At 40.0% G+C, this 19,525-nt stretch overlaps 2 protein-coding genes across 2 annotated transcripts in view; one reads left to right on the top strand and one right to left on the bottom strand.

Moving 5' to 3' along the window:
* Nucleotides 1-15: 15 nt before the first annotated feature.
* Nucleotides 16-8,833, top strand: traf3ip2l (TRAF3 interacting protein 2-like). Its single transcript, XM_022200315.2, has 10 exons — nucleotides 16-204; nucleotides 1,087-1,179; nucleotides 1,366-2,006; nucleotides 2,385-2,427; nucleotides 2,532-2,596; nucleotides 2,688-2,785; nucleotides 3,842-3,910; nucleotides 5,223-5,339; nucleotides 5,430-5,504; nucleotides 5,602-8,833. The coding sequence occupies exons 2-10, from the start codon at nucleotides 1,121-1,123 to the stop codon at nucleotides 5,746-5,748; spliced, it is 1,314 nt and encodes a 437-aa protein (XP_022056007.2). The 5' UTR covers nucleotides 16-204; nucleotides 1,087-1,120; the 3' UTR covers nucleotides 5,749-8,833.
* An 8,096-nt stretch (nucleotides 8,834-16,929) lies between these two features.
* Nucleotides 16,930-19,525, bottom strand: part of wwc3 (WWC family member 3) — a 40,872-nt gene continuing 38,276 nt past the window's right edge. The window contains 1 exon segment of the mRNA XM_051947740.1: nucleotides 16,930-17,583. Coding sequence (XP_051803700.1) covers nucleotides 17,517-17,583 — 67 coding nt within the window. The 3' untranslated portion in view covers nucleotides 16,930-17,516.

Raw genomic sequence — 19,525 nt, forward strand, 5'->3', positions numbered from 1 at the left:
AAAAACACAAACCGACTCCAGTGACTGCGTCAATATTTCACTTCAGTGCTACAGGCGCGACGCGTAGGACAACCTTTAATTAGTATTTACTTTAATTAAGAGGCTTCGAGGCTGTTCAGACTAATTTTTGGGGTGTATTTTCTTCGTTAACCGGTGGAGGCTGAGTTACCTAAAGGAGATTTGATAAACTTTCAAGCAGCGACGGTGAGTTAATTTGATGTTATGTCACTTTACCTGTTCGTGTACTTCAAATAATATTCCATATTGTGTAAGTCTTATGTGAATTTGTCTTAAGAAAAAAGCATTTCATAAGTTTGGAGTCTTTAAAACTTCTATTTTTACGCATATGTTTTGGAACAATTCAACTTCGAGTTAACGCACTGAAACCAGCAACATGTCGCTTTGAAACACCGGTAATAGTTTCTAAATGTAATATTTATTTGTGTACCTGTGTTCTAAAAGTCATCTAGAAATATAGAAATAGACGGAGAAATATGTGGGTCAGCCTCAGTGGAAAGTACGAACGACAGGCGACCACAGCTTCTAATGAGTGATTTACAGGAACAGTCTGTGATGTATTGGAAGATAAAAGCCTCTGAAACGAGGTTACACAAGCTTCAAGTCATATTCAGCAGCTTTATGGAGAGAATGTTCTGGAAAAATGAATACCTGACCCTTGATATTTGTTCAGATTAATTTATTCCTTATTCTGGTTACTCAAAGTGAGACAGTTATTAAAGTGTATATGCTGATTTAAAAAGTGAGAATACAGTAAAGTATGATCGTTATTGAATACTCAGAAATCTAGAGATGAGGTTCATCTTTAGAAATGTCTGAGGTTTGACTCTTCCTGTCAGTTAGATTCTGCATTTCCTTATTCCCACATGTGCTTCTCCTGAGTATTAAACCAACCTCACATTCAGAGAAAAGTCCCCTGTGTGGGAGACTCTGTCATGTGCTGCCGTGCTTTCAGTCAAAGCTAAAAGACACTCATTGAAGTGTGGGCTGATGCATGAGAAAAAAATGCAAATATCGGATGCTTGGCTCTCTCTGTGCTGTTTAAAGTGACACCCTGATCCTGGACAGATTCTCAGGTGCAGCCTAAACCCGACACACATGGATGTCAGGAGGACGAGGCCCAGTGATGCTGCCCACTTCAGTCTACTCGGCACCAAATAGGTGACAAACGCCGTCGCAAACTGCAGCACAGTGCAACATAACGTGCAGGTTTTTTCTGTAGTGTTTATCTGCAAGGCGGATGCCACATGTAGATTCCTCACTTTGATGAGAACTGATAAAAGCTTGCATGTTAAAAAAATGCAGCGGTGCAGCATGACATGATAAATGTGTTTTCCTGCCTTACAGTCACATCAGCCAGCTGAGCAGCCGCCACAACACCCCTGAGGAGGACGATGAGACCATGAGCACCGAGCAGCAGCAAGCCGTCCACCGTCCAGACTCCACCTCTGCCCGTGACGTCCACCACGCTCTTCCAGACCACGTTCTGCACCGCGATGACTCTATGTTCAGCAGGCAGCGGTCGGACCAAGACGTCCACACTCTCCCCCAGAGCAGCTTCTGCTCGTCGCAGCCTCATCGCAGCCTGCCGGTTGGGTACATCCAACCAACTCCGTTCCCGAGCCACGTGGAGGGCAGCTGGCTCCACCCGAGCTTCCCCAGCGGCTCGTCGGAGTACCCCAACAGCCTGCCGTCCTGCCTGAGCCAGAAGGATTACTCCAGTTACTCGGCAGAGAGCTGCCAGTCCAGGTACAAGTTCCTGTCGCTGCCCAACAGCCACATGGCCAGCATGAGCAACCTGGAGCAGCCGATGTCTCTGCGTTCCAACCCGCCCTCAGCTGAGCTCTGCCACCACACGCTGTCGCCGTACTCGTGTTTACCGCAAGGAGCCGCCTGCTGCGCTCAGTGTCCACCTGAGGCCTTCAACAGAGGCCCAGTGGCCAACAAACACCCCTGGCCTCAGTACCACCCAGCATACCCACCCTACTGTAAGTCTGCCCTGTGCAGAAATGACAACCCCTGCTCCATTTATCACACTGTAATATAACAGAGTAGAGCTGCACAGATGAATCGATTAGTTATCACCATGTTAAACTGATGCTGAACTGTTTTGATGATCAAGTAATCCAGTCAAAGCTCCCAGATTCCAGCTTCTTTAATGTAAATATTATCTTTTTTTTTTCCTCCACTATGACAGTAAACTGATTGTGTTTAAGTGTCAGACAAAGTACATTTGTCCTCTTGGGTTTTGGGAAACACTGATCAACATCATCCACCATTTTCTGACCTTTTTACACCAAATAATTAATTGATTAATGAAGAAAATCATTGGCAGTTGAAATGATTGTGAGTCTTATTTGCTTCAGATCCAGGTGACTGCAGACTTCCTGGAGCTGAATTCACACACATGTGAGTTTTTTTTTAATCATGCTTCTGCCTCTCACTGATAAGATTGTGTGAGATGTTGTGTATTTATAATAAAACTGTTTTTTTTTTTTTTTACTTTCGTGCAGTGGCCACAAAGCTCCGCCCAAAGAGAGACATCCTCCCTTCAGCACGCCACTGTCTCTGGAGCAGAGTGAGTGTTGACCACCAGATCTACAGATAATTGTTGACTGAGCCGCTGTGCAAACTCCTTCAAAGGCTTGTTCATTTGCTCTTGAATGCAGGGAAGGTTTTTGTCACTTACGAGGCGGACAACGACAAACACGTCAAAGAGATCATCAACTTTGTGGCTCTGCTGCGACACAACGGCTTCGACACGCATGTACGTACAGGGTTTTATTTGTAAAGGGTATAAACTCCAGAAAAGCTAAGAAAAAAAGAGCTTTCAAGAAGGTTTCAGTGTTTTCTGTTTTAAAAAAAATCCCCAACGTACACTTTAAGGAATATGAGAAGCAAACACTGTTTCACCACGATTCAGTCTGACACTGTTGATCAACCTGAAGTGACTATAACATAATTAGCATTGCTTTGAAGATTTTAAAGCTGGACTGCCTCTGGCCTGAAGCTAAATAGCAGAACCTCCATGAGAACCAGCTCAGATCCACAGCTGAAGCCCTTCTGGCTCTTCTGAAAGTCTAAATCTGAAGGAGAACTCAGCTTTGTGATGCCTAGCCTGAGGAGATGAAGCTCACTGACTCATTTTATAGACCTGCTTTATGTGCTTTTATTATTCTGTCCACTAATAGTGATGTACAGCCTTTTTGTATTAATGCATCTTTTCTCTTTTTGTTTACTCTATCCTGCTGTATTTGGCTTCAAAATGTGGCTTGCTGGTATTATGTTGTCGTCTCGGTGTCCTGCTTTTGATTTCTCTGTCAAAACAAGTGCAAAATAAGAAAGTTATTATTGATATTATTAGAAATATTACAGTGAGGACATTTTTACAGCTTGACACATTTAAATATTACATTTAAAAGGAGTTTGAAAACACCAAAATGTTTGTTTCACTAGAGTGCAAAAGTACTCTGAGCTCAGCTTGTAAGCTTTTTTATATCAGCTTTTTATATTCTCCATGGATGCTGCCTCATTTATGTGAATTGAACAAACTATATGGCAATAATGTTAGTTAGTGAAGGCTACCTGTGGTTATTTATAGAGAGGATTTGGCTCGCGTGCTTCTAGTTGTGCTATTATCCTTCAAATGATTGAATTTTTTAGGCATAAAATTTAGATATTGCAAAACAAGCAGGTATTTTATTATTACTAATTGATGAGTGCATGTAATAGTTTATGTTTTTGCCTTTGTAGGTTGCTATAGAGTCATTTTTGGGTGTCAGGGGTTAAATAATCTGACTTTGTTGTTTTGTTGTTGTTTCAGATCGACATATTTGAGCAGCAGTTCAGAAGTATAAGCAAGATCGACTTCATGGAGCGATATCTCAGTGAGGTAAGATCAGTCAGAGCTTTCTAAGAAACTCTAATTCATAATAAACAGGGCTCCAGACTAACTTTTTTTCCTAGGAGCACAGTGGCCCCTAACTTAAACTTTTTAGGAGCACAACCAGAAAATTTCGGAGCGCACACCAAAATCGACTTGCAAAGTAAATATTCACATTTCCTGTCATTTTCACTGTATTACTGATAAATACACAATAAATACACAATAAATGCAGAAACTATGTTTTCAATTCACATTTTATTGTGCAGCACTTGACACAACATAAGAAAAGCACTCAGAGAGTGCAGTACTCCGCCAAGGCTGCTCAGTTGATGTATAATTTCCCACGGATGAACTCTGTAATGAAAAAGACCTTGTGCTGAGTACAGATATGTGTTATGCATGGGCACATTATGTATTTATACTGAATTATGTGTAAATTACTCTTATAAAGGTCTGTTGATCAGTTCATCAATTTTGGCAAGCCTTTGTTTTGCTAGTGTTAAAATGACTGTTTCCTCCAGGCTTTTATTTTGAAGGCATATTTTTAATGCTTTGGGCTTTTATTTTGTAAACATTTCAGCGGCACAGCACAGGAAGTGTTTCTCTAAGACGAGGTTTCTTGACATGACGAAGACGCTGCCGAAAAGTCCGAAAATCCACGTAAAGTTGAAAGAAAACGGTTTCACGCTGTTGCTGTCTAGCAAAGGATGTGTCTAAACTTAGAAGCAGCTGGAATGAGGACAAGAAAGGAGTGAAGGAATGAAGGTGAATTTGTGTTCAGAATAAGTCTGATCGTAAATAAAGGCTTTGTGAAACATCAGGTGCTTCACCGTCATTCGTCCCTCGCTCTCACACACATTGGCCCGCCTTCTTCTTCGTTGGTGTTCGAGTCCTGTCTTCTTCTTTTGAACTTAATGTTGGTTGGCAAACAGCTCATTTGCACATTACTGTCTACTGGGCTGAAGTGTGGAGCAGAAGTTTGTCAGTAACAAAAAATATTCAATAGTAATTAAAAAAAAAATCATCAAATATACCGGTCGCACATGCGCGAGTAGATGAAAAATTTACACGCACTGTCTCAAATTTTAGTCACAAAATGCGACCATTTAGTCGCAGTCTGGAGCCCTGATAAAACACAAGCGAACAAAATGGACCAAATACACCTGGCGTAACATAACAACCCAGCCAAACTGTTGCACCACCGTCTGCAAGAGTGAGCATGTTTAACGAACAATTTATTAACCGCACAAGAATAAAAAGGCTCAGAGACAGGCAGAGGTATTGATGAACTGTCATCTTATGTCATCTCCTCACCCAGAAAGAGTATCTGATCATCATCATCATCAGTCCCAAGTACTACGAGACGGTGACGGCCTCCCCCGTCGGCCTGGAGAACGACGAGAGGACCTTCAACACAGTTTACATCCACAAACAGGTCAGAGTCCGTCACTACTTCATCCAAGCACTGACAGATTTACTGTTCATACTGGTAAGACTGAGGAGTGTGTGGTTTTCTTGTGTGCAGCTGCAGAATGAATTCATCCAGAATGGAAGCAAGAATTTCAGGTTCATTCCCATTTTGTTCCCTGGGGCCAGAAAGGTAGGTTTCATCCTGGATGACAGGAGGCGTATAATTACACTTCAAACCCTCAGCAGTCTCATAATCCGCTCGCTCTGTGTGTGTGTTTTGTAATCAGTGTCACGTCCCCAACTGGCTTCAGAACACACATGTTTACGGATGGCCACGAGATCGGGACGACATTCTGCGGCGGCTGATGAGGGTGGAGAAGTACAACCCGCCTCCTATTGGAGAACTACCGACCATCGTTTCCATCCCCATATAGAGAACTCAGACTGGACTGAAATCCAAAGCTTGCTTTCTGGAACGCTGTTGGTCATTGTTGAGGTGAACAGGGATGCATGTACGGAAAACCAATGGTGTCATAATTTGTTTTGTTCTTCTTGGCTTTTGACATTTTAATAATAGCGCTTGTTATTACTGAAAGGCACAACTGTAAAAGTTGGTCCTTCGGTAGGAGCAAATGTCAATTTGTCGCCTGACTGGTTAGTCTCTCGGTGCAGAATTGGAGGGCTAAAATAGTCCAAAGATTTTTCTAGTTCACTAGTTGTCACACATTTTTGAACTTCATCATCTAAACATACACCATAAAAAGATTTGAGCTCCAAGGCTCAGAGAATGTTACAAGTAAGCTAGCATTGTGCTACATCACAGACAAATACAAAACAACAGCTGACATGGGGACTTAAAAATATAAATATTATAAGTGTGCAGAGAAGGCAGGCTGCAGCAACACTGACAAAAGCAGTAATTATTCTGAATTCTTCAGAAAAGGCAGCAGTTAGGCTGAACTTTTTAGTAATGAGCCTAATTGTACAGTGACCGCAGTTATTGAAGAAACTATAGGAGCCTGTCAGTCCGTTGTTGGCTTTACTGACCTGCTGTAAAAAAAAAAGACGCATGGCCACATCATCAGTGGTTTGGTGAACCATCAAAGAAAGTGATTTTTGCATTCATGTTTCAGGGCTGGACTTAACCACCAGACTGAACAGCTTTTCTGGTAGAAACCCTAATGTTGTATGTGACCCTCTTAGGTTGTCTTCTCCCCCTTTGAAATGATCCCACACTTGGCTGATTTTTTTTGTGAATGTTCTTATGAAACATTAACATTTCTTTTTTTCCACCCAAAAATATAGAAACCGTGGACATCAGAAGTTTCACTGTGAAAATATAGATTTTTTTCCACATTTTCAAACTTTAAAACAGGTCATTTTGACCTGCAGGACAACACGAGGGTTAAAGTGGACATGCTAATGGTCCTATACATGGTTCAACAGATACCCTTCAGTCTGCTATGCTAACGGTCACATTCATCCTCTTATCGAACACAGAAAAAATCACAGGGCTTCTAAAAGGCTTCGTCTTTGCTCTTTTTCCAGGCTGTAACAGCTACTTACACATTAAGCTGCAGCACTGTGTCAACCTTCTTCTTCCCGAGGTGTGGTGAACACAGTAACTGAACTTAGCACGAGATTCCTGGAGATTTTAGAACTTCCTACGGTGCTTCTGCGTTGGTTATAGACAGCATGCACCAATCAAAGCACCTCCAAAATCCTGCAGCGACTACTTCAGTTCCAACTCTTTTATTGATGAGATAAATCATCAGCTATCTGCTGTCCTCAAGTTGTTTCTATGTTATTTGATCTAGGGCTACAAAGGCTCATGGGATACAGGAGAAGCAAAAGAACAACTCAGATTGTTCACAATCAAACTGTGAAATGCTGCTTATTGCAACCATAGGTGAAGCTAAGCACTCCGCTCACAGTATTATAATACTGACTGGTACAAAAAAATGAGATGAATTGTGACCCCATTGGTTTCCCATTTTCGTGTTTCTTACTTTACTGGAGTGTGACTGTGTAGAGATTGTAAGATGCTTGACGAGTCGTTTCACTGGGATGCACTGCGTGAGATTCTTTAAATTCAGCATTTTAGGTTACCACACAGAGAAGTGCCAGCATTGATGTTACACAGAGGCTCAGCTTGTCACACCGATCTGCATTATGCTGAATGTTTACTGGTGCTACTCCGAGTTTATTCATTTTACAGCCTGACAAGCTTAGCTTTTTGAAAGCAAGGCAAATGATTGTACAATCTAAACACACATCCTCATAAAAGTAAATGAGATTTTTCATATTTTACTGGGAGTCGTGCACATCTTATGAATATATAGCTGATATGATGAATGGTCTGATGATGTATTTACACAGTGGGACAGCAGAGCTTTTAATTATGATGCGTAAACATGGAAAGGTTCGGTACACAGTCTTCTTACAGGTGCCTGTTCACTGCAAACAGCCGCCCAGCTGGATGCAGCTACTGAGCAAACAGAACAGAAATGTACTGATTTAATTTGATGTTTTATATGGTTTTGTTGTCACATGTACAGTGGATATAAAAAGTCTACAAAAATGACACCAAGATAAATAATTTCACATTTTCTTCCACTTTTAATGTGACCTATAACCCGTACAATGCAATTGAAAAGCAAACCGAAAGCTTTAAAGGGGAAAAATAAAAGATGAAAAACTAAAAATAACCTGGTTGTATAAACATACACACCCTTAAACTACCACTTTGTTGCAGCACCTTTGGCTTTTATTACAGCACTCAGTCTTTTCGGGTAGGAGTCTATCAGCGTCGCACGTCTTGATGTGGCAATATTCGCCCACGCTTCTTTGCAAAAGTGCTCCAAATCTGACAGATTGCACTTTAAATGTTGACAGGTGTGTCATGAGTTGGAATGTAATTGATTAAATCTGAACACAGTCACATCCCCTCTTATAAGAGGCTGTGCACACTTATGCAGCCTCATTATCTCAGTTGTTTATTTGTACTTCGCCTCCCTGAGAGGTTTGGTTGTTTTTCAGTTGCGTTGTACGGGTTATTGGTCACATTAAAGGTGGAAAAAGTTGTGAAATCATTTATCTTGGTGTCATTTTTTTTAACATCACAAAAACCTGGCATTTGAACGGGGGTGTGTAGACTTTTTATATCGGCTGTAGATAGTTCGGCCTTAGGTTTGTGGCTGGTCAGTTTTACACACCTCTGTAAGCAGCACTGGATTCACACATTTTCTTCTGGTATTAAATTATGTCAAAACTAAACTATTTTTTCAGCACTTACCTCAAGAGTTGCTTTTACTGATTAACCAGGAGCTGACTTGCAGGATGACTGTCAGCATTTTCAGAGCATAAGGAAGAAAAAACTAGCAAAACTGTTGTTTGATATCGTTCCAACAGATTTTTTATTTTATGTCTGCATTGGAAAAATGTCTCAGTGAATCTCTAATGTTAAATGTCACAGTAATTAAACCTGCAGCACTGAATGGTGCGCTTGTTGCACCAAAAGCTTGTCGTCTTTTACAACGAGTGTTTGTGAAGCTTATACCAAACTTCACATTTAACTGCAGACAAGCAGAGACCTGGAGTTATTTGCCTGCAGGGTCATGTGAGCATTTTTCTACTAGTGAACTGCATTTTTTTTTGTTTGGGAGCGAGCCATGAGAGTAAAGTGCTCTTTACTATCAACTGCAGACGTTCCAACACGCTGATGGGTTTGACACTCAATCGAAGCAGAGTAGATTCTGTCTCTCCTCAGGTTCTGTAGAAAGGCTCAAACAGGATGTTGTATCAAGATAAGTAGCTGACACAGCTGCCTGCCTGCCTGCTGTGTGGTAGAGCTTCTTAAGAATCGGCATATTTAAACTCAAATGGGTCATCGCAACCCGCTTGTGGTTAGAGAGAAATCACGTGTGATGCTGTGACACACTTTAAGAAAATGTTTGCGTGTGCAGAATATGTCGTGTTCCTCATTCCAGATCATCGTTGGATAAATACATCCTGGTCAGCCATAAAAAGCAGAGTGTCGAGATGTGGAATAATGCTTTTACAATGCTTCACAAGAGGAAGAGGGGCGGATCCAGATTAATTTTAGTGGGGGCACAGGGGGGTACAACAGATATTTTGGGGGGCCACCGAAAAGTTGTAAGAAAAAATGAAAGCTGTTACCGACCTCTCGCTTTTACAAAGTATTTTTCATGTTTTTTGTTTTTTTGTTTTGGCTCTTTAGCCCAATAGGAAAGCTGTATACGACCTTTTCATGTTGGACTGTTAACATTCAAATTATGATGGACTTGTTTCCTTGTTTATGTGAGTTACAGCATCATCAGGTGCAGCATCTGCCTGTTATGTAAAACGAGTAAGCTCAACGACAGAATCCTGAGGGCAATTAAGTGACAGATAATGTGCAAGAACAGCACTATATACAACCCTGTCAATTTCCACTTCTCAGAATGTTTACTGTCATTTATCACACCTACAATAAGAAATAATATTCTGGACTTTTAGCCACTAATTCTCAGCTGTATACCAGAAACATCACAGGGTTCTGTATACTAATCAGTCTAAATCAAAATGAGTGCTACCCAATACACAGTGAACAACAACAATCTGCACCCTTGATCTGTGGTAAAATAATCTGAAATGTTCTGTGCAGTAACATAAATTTTAAAATACAATAAAATACAGTAAGTAGCACTCTATACATTTAAAAGTAAACCAGAGAACAATAATAAACAGTAGCAATATTCCATATTCTTAAGTCATTTAATAGTGCACAGCTGAGTAAACATCATAGTGTTCTGCAAAGAAATCACAAAAAGCTGCTCTCACTAATCTTTCACAGTGAGCAGATGTTCTTGTGTTGCAGGTCCATGGTCCAGACGTGGCCATCGAACAGGCTGGGGGGGTCTGGCACCGTGGACTTCCTAGAGCTCCTCCTCTTTTTGCATTCTTCATATGGGATGGAAATAAAGTAACGTTGGTTTAGCACATCCATCAAAGGCCTGTAGGCGTGAAGCAGGAAGCCCTCCACAATGAGGATGTGAGTCTCCTCCTTGTGGTCGGACTTTGGGACAATCTCTGTGTCCAGGGTGTTATTAACACCATGAGACTTCTCAGACTTCACCGGGTTCTCCAGCCATGTGTAGATCGTACTCATCATGGCGTCCATGTCCAGAGCAGTGATGACATCGTACTGCATAAAGCCATCTTCACTAACTTCAATCTGATCTTAGGGGTTGAAGAAGTCATCCTGATGGACCACACAGCAGTTGGGCAGGTTCTTGATCAGGCTGTTGGTGAGGCTGGTTTTCCCTCCATCGGTTATGCTGCCGATGGCGATGACGTACTTCATGTTCTCGGATTGGTCAAAGCTCAGAAAAAGGGTCAAAAACGTCAACAAAAACCAGGTCGGGAGTGATCGAATGTGGAAGAAAGCTGAAAAAGAGAAGGTTGCAGCAGGAAACGTCAACTACTCGAGTCCTCTGTGGCACTTGAGTTCAGTGAGGTAAGGTAAGAGCAGAAAGGGAGCTGCTGCCACTTGGACACGGTTCTTCCACCCAGAGAGGACCTCTTTCTGCTGTCGCGGCTACACATACTGCCCTAGCTGAGGTGTTAGGGGGAATATTCCTTTTAACCAGCCCCTCAGGTCTCTTTGAGAATTTTGGATGGAATACTCGGTTAAAACAACATTTTAGGTGCATGTCCAGGGATTTTTGGTGGAATGTTCCTTTAAGGTGGATGTGTGAGGACCTTGTAGGTGGAATACTTCCTGAAACCAACCTTTTAGGTCAACATTCAAAGATTTAAGGTGGAATATTCCTTTAAACCAACCTAAATTTCATGTTTTGATATTATCAAGTGAGAAACCTCAATCCAGACTCCTCATAAAGACGTTTGAGATTTCTGCTGCTGCTATTCGTTTAGTCCAGACTAAATGACAGAAATCCACAACTGCAATTTTATTTCAGGACTCGGTTATTAAATGTCAGAACAATCCATGTGACTCTAAAAACTCAACAGTTTTACAAACTCTAAGATTAAACTCTCTACAAGGATCCAAAATAAGGTGGACTTCTCCATGAGAGCTTTAGTCATTCTTCATCTACTTCCTGAAAAGTTTGGTCAATAAAAAAGACAAAAACTCATTTTCAGCTGAGCTGAAGACAGACTTTGTGATTTTTCTGCTCACATGTTGTGTTGTTGCAAACTTACTCTTTCAACCCCCTGGAAACCACTGTTTGTCCTGTTTTCAACTTTCTCTGTTAACTTTCTGCTTCAACTTTAAACTAAATTTCCTTCACTAACCCCTCTGGACTTCCAGTAAGCTGTGTTCCTATTGGCTGTCCAGGTGGCTGCTTGGTGTTATCAGGAACACCTGAGCAGCTCAGTGTCTTCCTGCTTTATGTCTGCAGTCAAATATTTCCTCTCCTTCTTTTCACCGCTGAACTGGGTTTGCTTCCATTGCCTTAGTTTGTTCTTTAGGCGTTGGCTTGCAGCTTCCAGCAGTAAAATCCTCTTTAATGCGTTTCTTGGTGTGTTTTAGGGCTTTTGTACTGGATAGTTGTCTTGGTAAATGTGGTTCTTTAGCCACAGTTAGCACATGGTGCTAATGTGTGCAGTGATTAGTGGATTTGGTGCAGCTGAGTCGTGTCTTTATCTTGGCTGTAGTGAGTCTTTAGAGGTTTTTGGTCAGACACATTCTGTATTCTTGTTTGTGAACCAACGTTGGTTGTCCAGAAGGTAAGAGTTCCTGTCCTGATTCTCTGTTTAAAGAGGTTCTCTGGTAGGCTGCAGGAGACTTCAGCGTTTGGGTTGTGCTAGTTTGGTTTTTGTACGGTTTCATTTGGATGACTATCTTGAGGCCCCTCCATGTGGTTTAGTGAGGTTTTCTGTAACATTTCTACAAAGCAACCTGCAGTAGAAGAGACTTTGAGAGTTTTTAAGAAGTATTGGAGACCAGACTTTAGAGCAGCAGAAACATTTGTCAGCAGTTGGAGAAGGTGAGCTTCAGAGTAGAAATGAGAAGGAAACCTTCTTGACCCGTGTGATGAGGTCCTGTACCAAGAGTTTGAGCAGGTTGTGAAGAGTCTGTAGTTCTTTGGTCTGAAAGCACCAGAAGAGTTGACTCATTAAAGGAGAAAACGGGAGATAATGTTGGTTCTTCTGTCGCTCTGCAGTTTCCTTAGACTGAATAAAAAGTTTCCATTTTAAATGATTTACTGTGTGAGCCCAAGAAGACTTCAATAAACTCCCTCCATCCCCTGGACACAACATATTTTATTATCATGATAAATCTTTTTTTTTTTTTATGTTTTTGAGTTTTAATCATAGTTTTAGCATAGTTTTTTCTTTGTGTAGTTTTGTCATCTGTGTGAAAGGTGTTAAAGTTGAATTGATAAACTGAATAATTGACTAACTCATGATTGTGACAACAGAAGTATTTTCATGATTTAAGGGTCTATTTTATTTTTAAAGTTGGGGTTAAAATCTTGACAGAAAAAAGATTAGAGAAATAAACTACATTAAAAAAGCAAATAAATCAAATGAAAAAAACATTTAATACAATAAAACTTCAAAAACTTAAACATTAAATATAATAAATTAAGACAAATAGTTAATTAGATAATAAACAGAAAATACAAAACAAATAATTATGAAATTAAACATTTTTTGACAAAAATATTAAACATTAAAGATGAAGTATTTAGATAAACATTTAAAAAATACAATCAAACAAGAAGAATATTAAACATTTAAAAAATACCAAACATTTAGATTATTAAACCTTTAAAAGACCAAACATTTAATAAAAATTAAATGTTTAATTAGAAAATTAAATCTTAGACAATAAAACTTTACATAGGAATTAAACAGAAAATACAATGAATCATTTAAAAAGAAAATTAAACATTAAAAGGTGGTAAAACATTTAAAAGAAAAACTAACAAAGATTTAATCTAAAAATTAAACATTGGGAAATAAAAGGAAATTTTTCAATCAAACCGATAAAATATTTGAAAAGCAACAAACATTAAAAGACAAAACATTTCAAAATCAAATTAGACATTAGAAAAGAATAAAAGGTGAGAAAACAGCAAAACTAAACATTTAAGAAGAATCAAACTGAAGACAAAACATTTGAAAAGAGAGAGAAAAGAGAAGATCAAATTAAACAAGAGACAATAAAACGATCAAAATGAGTAAAGACAGATAAAGGTCTTAAAGCGTTTTCGAGTCTGAAATGAAAACATCAAGTTGTTATTTCAAACATTTCCTCTTTCTATGTTCTTGGTTTGATTGTGGACAGATTTACTAAGAACTCATTTCAGAAAACTGCTTTCCAGATAAAGTCTACTAGTAGTTGAAGGCATTGATCAAACTAATGTTACCTTCTGATCTCCACAAACTTTATTGTTCAGTGAAGAGAATCAAAGTTTGTTCAGGATTTCTAAAGAACCCACAGGTGAAGGTCTGAAAGGAACTCAGATGGATGGTCTAAATGTGAAATCAAGACTCATGGTCACAAGTTTTAAGGCTTCTGTTAACCAGAAAGTTCAAACTAATAGAGAAGTGTTGAGAAACTTTTAAAACTTCAGTCCTCAGACTGTCGAAAGGTTCACACTAACAGACCACTACTCAGGAACTTAGAAGATATCAGTCTTTGGACTGTCTGAAAGTTAAATCCAAAAGAGATCTACTGTGGGACTTAGAAAATTTCAGCCCTCAGACTGTGCGAAAACTCAGGTCCTGAGGACCTGGGAGGTCTCAAGGCTTTGGAAAGTCTTGGAACTGAGGGTTCAACCCGCCAGCACAAAGGTTGAAGTCCAACCTCCTGAGAAAAACGGTCAAGTCGAGACTCAAGTAAATAAAAACAAGCAAACTTCAAAACGACAAAAAATAGATGATAAATGTGCAAAAAAAAGAAGCATTAGTATCTGAGCAAGTAGCTCAGGGGAAAAGAAGAGAGACTACTAAGTGGAAGGTAGTAGGTTCAAGAACCACTGGTGGTGTTTTTCTTTCTTTCTTTGTCTAAGTTTTTCAAAAATTTTATGAAGGGTCTGGTCTTGAACTGGTGACCTGCAGCTCTATAGGCAAACCTTTAACTTACTGAGCTACAGATTAGATAAAAAAATATAATTTCGTCATCCCTTTGACATCGTAGTTTCTGTTCCTAATAAAGTGACCACATGGGTGGAGCCAAGGCGGAGTCTGGGTGGAGTCAGGGTGGAGAATAGGAGGGGAGGTGGGTGGCGGCCTCCCCCCACTGCCCCCCTCTACTCCCCCACCGCCCACCACACCTTCCCCCGCCTGACGAGTTTTTCGAAAATCCGACTCTCGACGCGTTTCCCGAGTTTCTCGAGTTTCCACCAGGTTGGAGGCAGAAGAACTTATCATGAAGAGGTGTTGAAGTCGGCAAAGATGGAATAACTTTTTACAGCGACTAGAAGGAAGACGACTAGAAGAACAGGTCTTTAACCAGCATCCCTAAAATCCATGGAGTCGGTTCCAGACAAATGAAGGGAGGCCAACTTTTATCATCCAGGTGTTCAACTTGATATCTTTGAGATTTTTAGCACCACAAACCTTTAGTATCACACTTTATTATCATTTATTAGGACTTTAATGGAATCCACCAGCAGATTTAGTTTTGGACTGCAGTATTTAAAACTGTTCCTTCTATTTGACCTCATGTTTATGAGTTTTAGTGGAGAAAGTTATTTTAATTGTCGATTAGTCTCTTAAAAACCAGATAACAAACTGGATTAATGAAGAGGTTTAAATTTCTTTGTCATATTTTAAATATGACAAAAAATATAAAAATGAAGCGTCTTAAGACAATTTGACCTGTAATTGGCATTATATAAATAAAATTGAATTAAAACTGTATGTATCTTGTAATGTTGGAGTAATTCAGCCATATATGTTGGAAAAAAACCAAGACACGTCAGCAGTCTTTGCAGCAGTCTCCCTTGGGGGCTGGATGCTCCTCTCCTCAACAGGGCCATGCTCATCGGCCCCCTTCACAGCCTGCTTTTCAGGCACCAAGGGACAGGGGCCCCAAGCACGGGGCCTCTTTTGTTCGTCCACCTAAACCGACAAAAGGCTATGGGAGTCGAACCTGACTCCCACGCCATGGGCGCCAGTCGCTGGGAGGCTTCTGTTTCAGACCCTTGGGTGTTATTGACTCTAACCAGGGGATACAGTATCCAGTTCAGACGCTGACCTCCAAAGTTCAATGGCGTCAAGGTTACTGTTGTCAAAGACCCTTTGAGAGCTCTGGCTCTAAGAAAGGAGATTGCGGCATGATTAGAGAAGGGCGCCATCGAAACTGTACAAAGTTCTTGTCAAATGAGGGGCTTTTATTCGGATTATTTTCTTGTTGTTCCTGTGGGTTCTTTAGAAATCCTGAACAAACTTTGATTCTCTTCACTGAACAATAAAGTTTGCGGTCAGGAAGAATGAAATAGAACACTGTTGACACCCACCTGAGGGAGACGCTGCCTAAGATCTCCAGGCTGCTTGGTCGTGGTCTTTCTGCTCCAGAACGCCTTCATCAACTACGTGTTCTTTTGAAGAGGTTCTCAGATGCTGCAACCTCTGACCTTAAGGAGGAACTGCTACTTTCACTCTGTAATGAGACGGCGGTTATTTTAAAGACCCAGCTCCTGGTGGCTTTAAGTGAAAATTTAACATTATGGATAAACAAGGTTTCCAGGCGTCTCTGACAAAATAAAAGCCGTGATTTATTTTACGGAAAAATTACGATTTCAAAAATGTTACTTTGAAAACATAAATCAATCTACTAAGCGTTAGCTAGCTGTGCCACTTACTCTGAATATTTTTGTTCTCATCTTTTTCAAGCCCAAACGAAAAATGTATCCATATTCTGGCTACATTACTGACAACAGCATCCATGGAGTGACCGGAAGTTAGCTGACCTACCGGAAGTGCTAATGAGGTCTGCTCTATTACCGTCACATCCTGTCCAAGACACAGAGCTGTCGCTCCGTTTCAGTGTGAGGTCTAATGTTTCTCTGTGTGCCTGCGTCTGACTTCCTCTAATAAAATCCTCCTGTCCACTGGGAGCTGCAGCCATAGATATATATCTATCTACTGATTCATATCAATGCACACTAGTCTGGTCCGATGCAGTCTCAATAATGATGTTTCATGAGAACTTGAGAACACAAGTACGGACAGTTACGTACTGAGAAACGGCCATAGTCTTCTTACGCAAAGGTACAAAGCTGCTCGTCTTCTCCTCCGGGATCAGGAAACATCTTCAAAGCTTCTTCTAATCCAAACCGAATACAATCGAAAGCTCAAACTAACGTCACTGGTGCATTCAGGTGCAGTCGGACAACCAAGTTGCGTTCATGAGCGTCGGAAATCGGAACATCAGTAAAGTAAATTTCCTTCGAAAATTTTTGGGGGGCACACGGGGTGGCCAATCAGATCACAGGGGAGACCACTGCCCCACTGTGCCCCCAAGGAAGATCTGCCACTGAAGAGGAGGTAACACTGCAGATGTTCATACAGACATCATAAAAAAAAATCTGAATACAGTGTTTCATATATTCATCCATATATTGAAAAGTACATGAAATAATATTAATTTTAATAACATAACAAAAGGACAATGACATCTGTAATAAAAGTGGATTACAAAGTGACATTTTATGTAAATAACTCTTAAGAATTAGGTAACAAACAAAAATCAGACAATAGTTCCACTTTACTGTTTGTAAAAACACTGAAGTGCTATTTGTTCAAAGCTACAAAATACACTTAAAAAGCAGGAAGCGATTTTTTTTTATTTCCTTCAAGGAAAAGTACTATAAAATAAGTTACAGTACAGTGAATTTGTCCAAACTGACTTTTTGTTCCCGTCTTCCAGCCTTTTGTAAGCACAAACAGAAGTAACTCATACAGGAGGAAAGAGATATTTCAAAGTCATTTTCCCCCCAAATAAGGAGATGAACAGTTGAGCTGTCGTCGATAGCTGTGTGTCTAGTGTGTGATCGCTTTTATAATAGTCGCACAAATGCTTCTGAACATGTGAAATCTTTGAGTCTTCATCATCTGTGTCGCCTCGCCTGTGTCCTCAGTAGAAAGAACTTTGTACTTCATGAGCTCAGAAATTTTAACAAATACTTCATGTTTAGTCACATAATACCAGGGCAAGCCCTCATACATCGTCAGCCGGCAAAGGAGGTATGTTGAACCTTGGTCTTGTGAAAAAAGCCATCTTCTCTCTGCAGACGAAGAACACAAATGATTCAGTTATTTGCATTGTGTATGTACATGTTCAGTGACCTCTTTCATGCATGTTAAAGTCCAAGCTCCTGTTCCATTTTCACTCACTGTGGGCTCATTTTTCACTGCAACTTGTAGTCCTGCACTTCTTTGGAAAAGGCACAATAACGACTCGAATTAGGGAGCACTCACAAATGTTCTGTGCAGTATTTCACGTGCACTGGTGTTACCCATACACTTAATTTGTTTCTATATCTGTCTCGCATCTGCTCTGTCATCAGCCTGCAGCTCAGACCGGTTTAGCCAAATAGTCCCTGAATTTTTGTCACATGACTGTTGGTTGTCGCTGAGCCAATCATGCCTTCAGAGCTGCACCAGGGAGCCCAGAATGTTCAAGTTTTTACAGAATGTAGCTAGAGCAAAGAGGGTATTTTTGGAAAACTGTTAAATGAGACCTATACAATAAAGTGATTTACACTAGAGATAGATTACACCTGTTATTTAAAACTATGACACATCCCATCATATTGATGCTCAAGCAGAAACCAGTGTGACACCTGGATGGATGCAAAGCTGATCTGGTGTCAGTTTTTACCAGATTAAAATGTGTTTTAGGTGCAGAATATCACACAACTAGTTAAGGGACTGTTTGAAAGTTGAACATTTGATAATTTCTCCCATTTTTATAGTTTCTGCCTCTGATAAATGGAGTACTTCAGGCCATTTCTTTTACAGACAATAGTGTCCATAAATCAAAATATCTGGGGGAGGTTGTGATATTAATCCAATTAAAGCTAAGCTAATGGTAATTATGAGCTAGTTGTTGCATCAAATGTGGAGTTTTTGACCACTAGCGGTGCTTTTACGTGTGGGTCCACATTTTGTTAGTCTAAGAGCGCCAGTGGTTTTAATATTTCACTGTGTCAACACCTGCCAAGAACAGACTGCTGTTCACGGGACAACTTGTGAAAACTGTATTACTAAGTTTAAAGATATCTACTTTTATTTGGATTAAACAGAAAGAAATGAGTTTTTTTTTTTACAATCATTTTCATGTCATTGTGTTATTCTACCTGATTTATGCCCACAGTTATGACCAATCCAGTTGTTTTTACTGGTTGAAATAACTTTAAAGAGTTAATTCAACTTGTAGTTGCAGTTTTCTATTTGTTAAAGTGACTCACAATGTGACTGAAATGTTAATAATGCATCAAATGACTTTTCTTTGTAAAATTATTCTGTAAATCATTGGCTATTATAGTCTAGATCCCAAAGATTAACAAGGATATTAGACATAGCACACACATACAGGCTAAATGTTAGAATCGGTACTGCATTATTGCCCCTCATGTAAATCTCATGTCTGATTACGCTAAAAAACACAAAAAATTGCTTTGGTTATTGAGTTACAAGAAAGGAAACACCTTTGTTGTCATCAAAGTTTTGTGAATGCATGCGTCATGACTGTTTAACCCACATATGAGCAGCAGGAGACGTATATAAACTGGGAAACAAACCACATGCCCCCGCCGACAGCTATCAGTTTTTGGCAGATGATCACATTTTGGCACTTTATCAAAAAAGGTAGGAAATAATTCTGCTGCCAGAAAGCAAACATGGATGTAAACAATGTACAACTATTATGAGAAAGAAATGCACTCAACAGTTTAGTGAGACCTTAAGCACACGGTAAGTTTTGCTGAGAAACACTGGATGTAAACAGAAACCTTCAGGTGCCATCTATAATCCTGCAAGGCTACGGAGTTACAGGTGTGCATCCATATTCAGTTTGATTTGTACTTGTGTGTTAAAGTGCTGTAGCCAGATGTGCAACTCCCAAAAAATGCAATGTGGTGATGCAAACCGCAACAGTTGTGGTTCACTTGGTAGTAATATGTGATGTTTGGACAGAATGTCAGTTTGTGAAAACGTAATGCTCCT

Source organism: Acanthochromis polyacanthus, chromosome 4, assembly GCF_021347895.1.
Source record: "Acanthochromis polyacanthus isolate Apoly-LR-REF ecotype Palm Island chromosome 4, KAUST_Apoly_ChrSc, whole genome shotgun sequence".
Taxonomy (NCBI): Eukaryota; Metazoa; Chordata; class Actinopteri; family Pomacentridae; genus Acanthochromis; species Acanthochromis polyacanthus.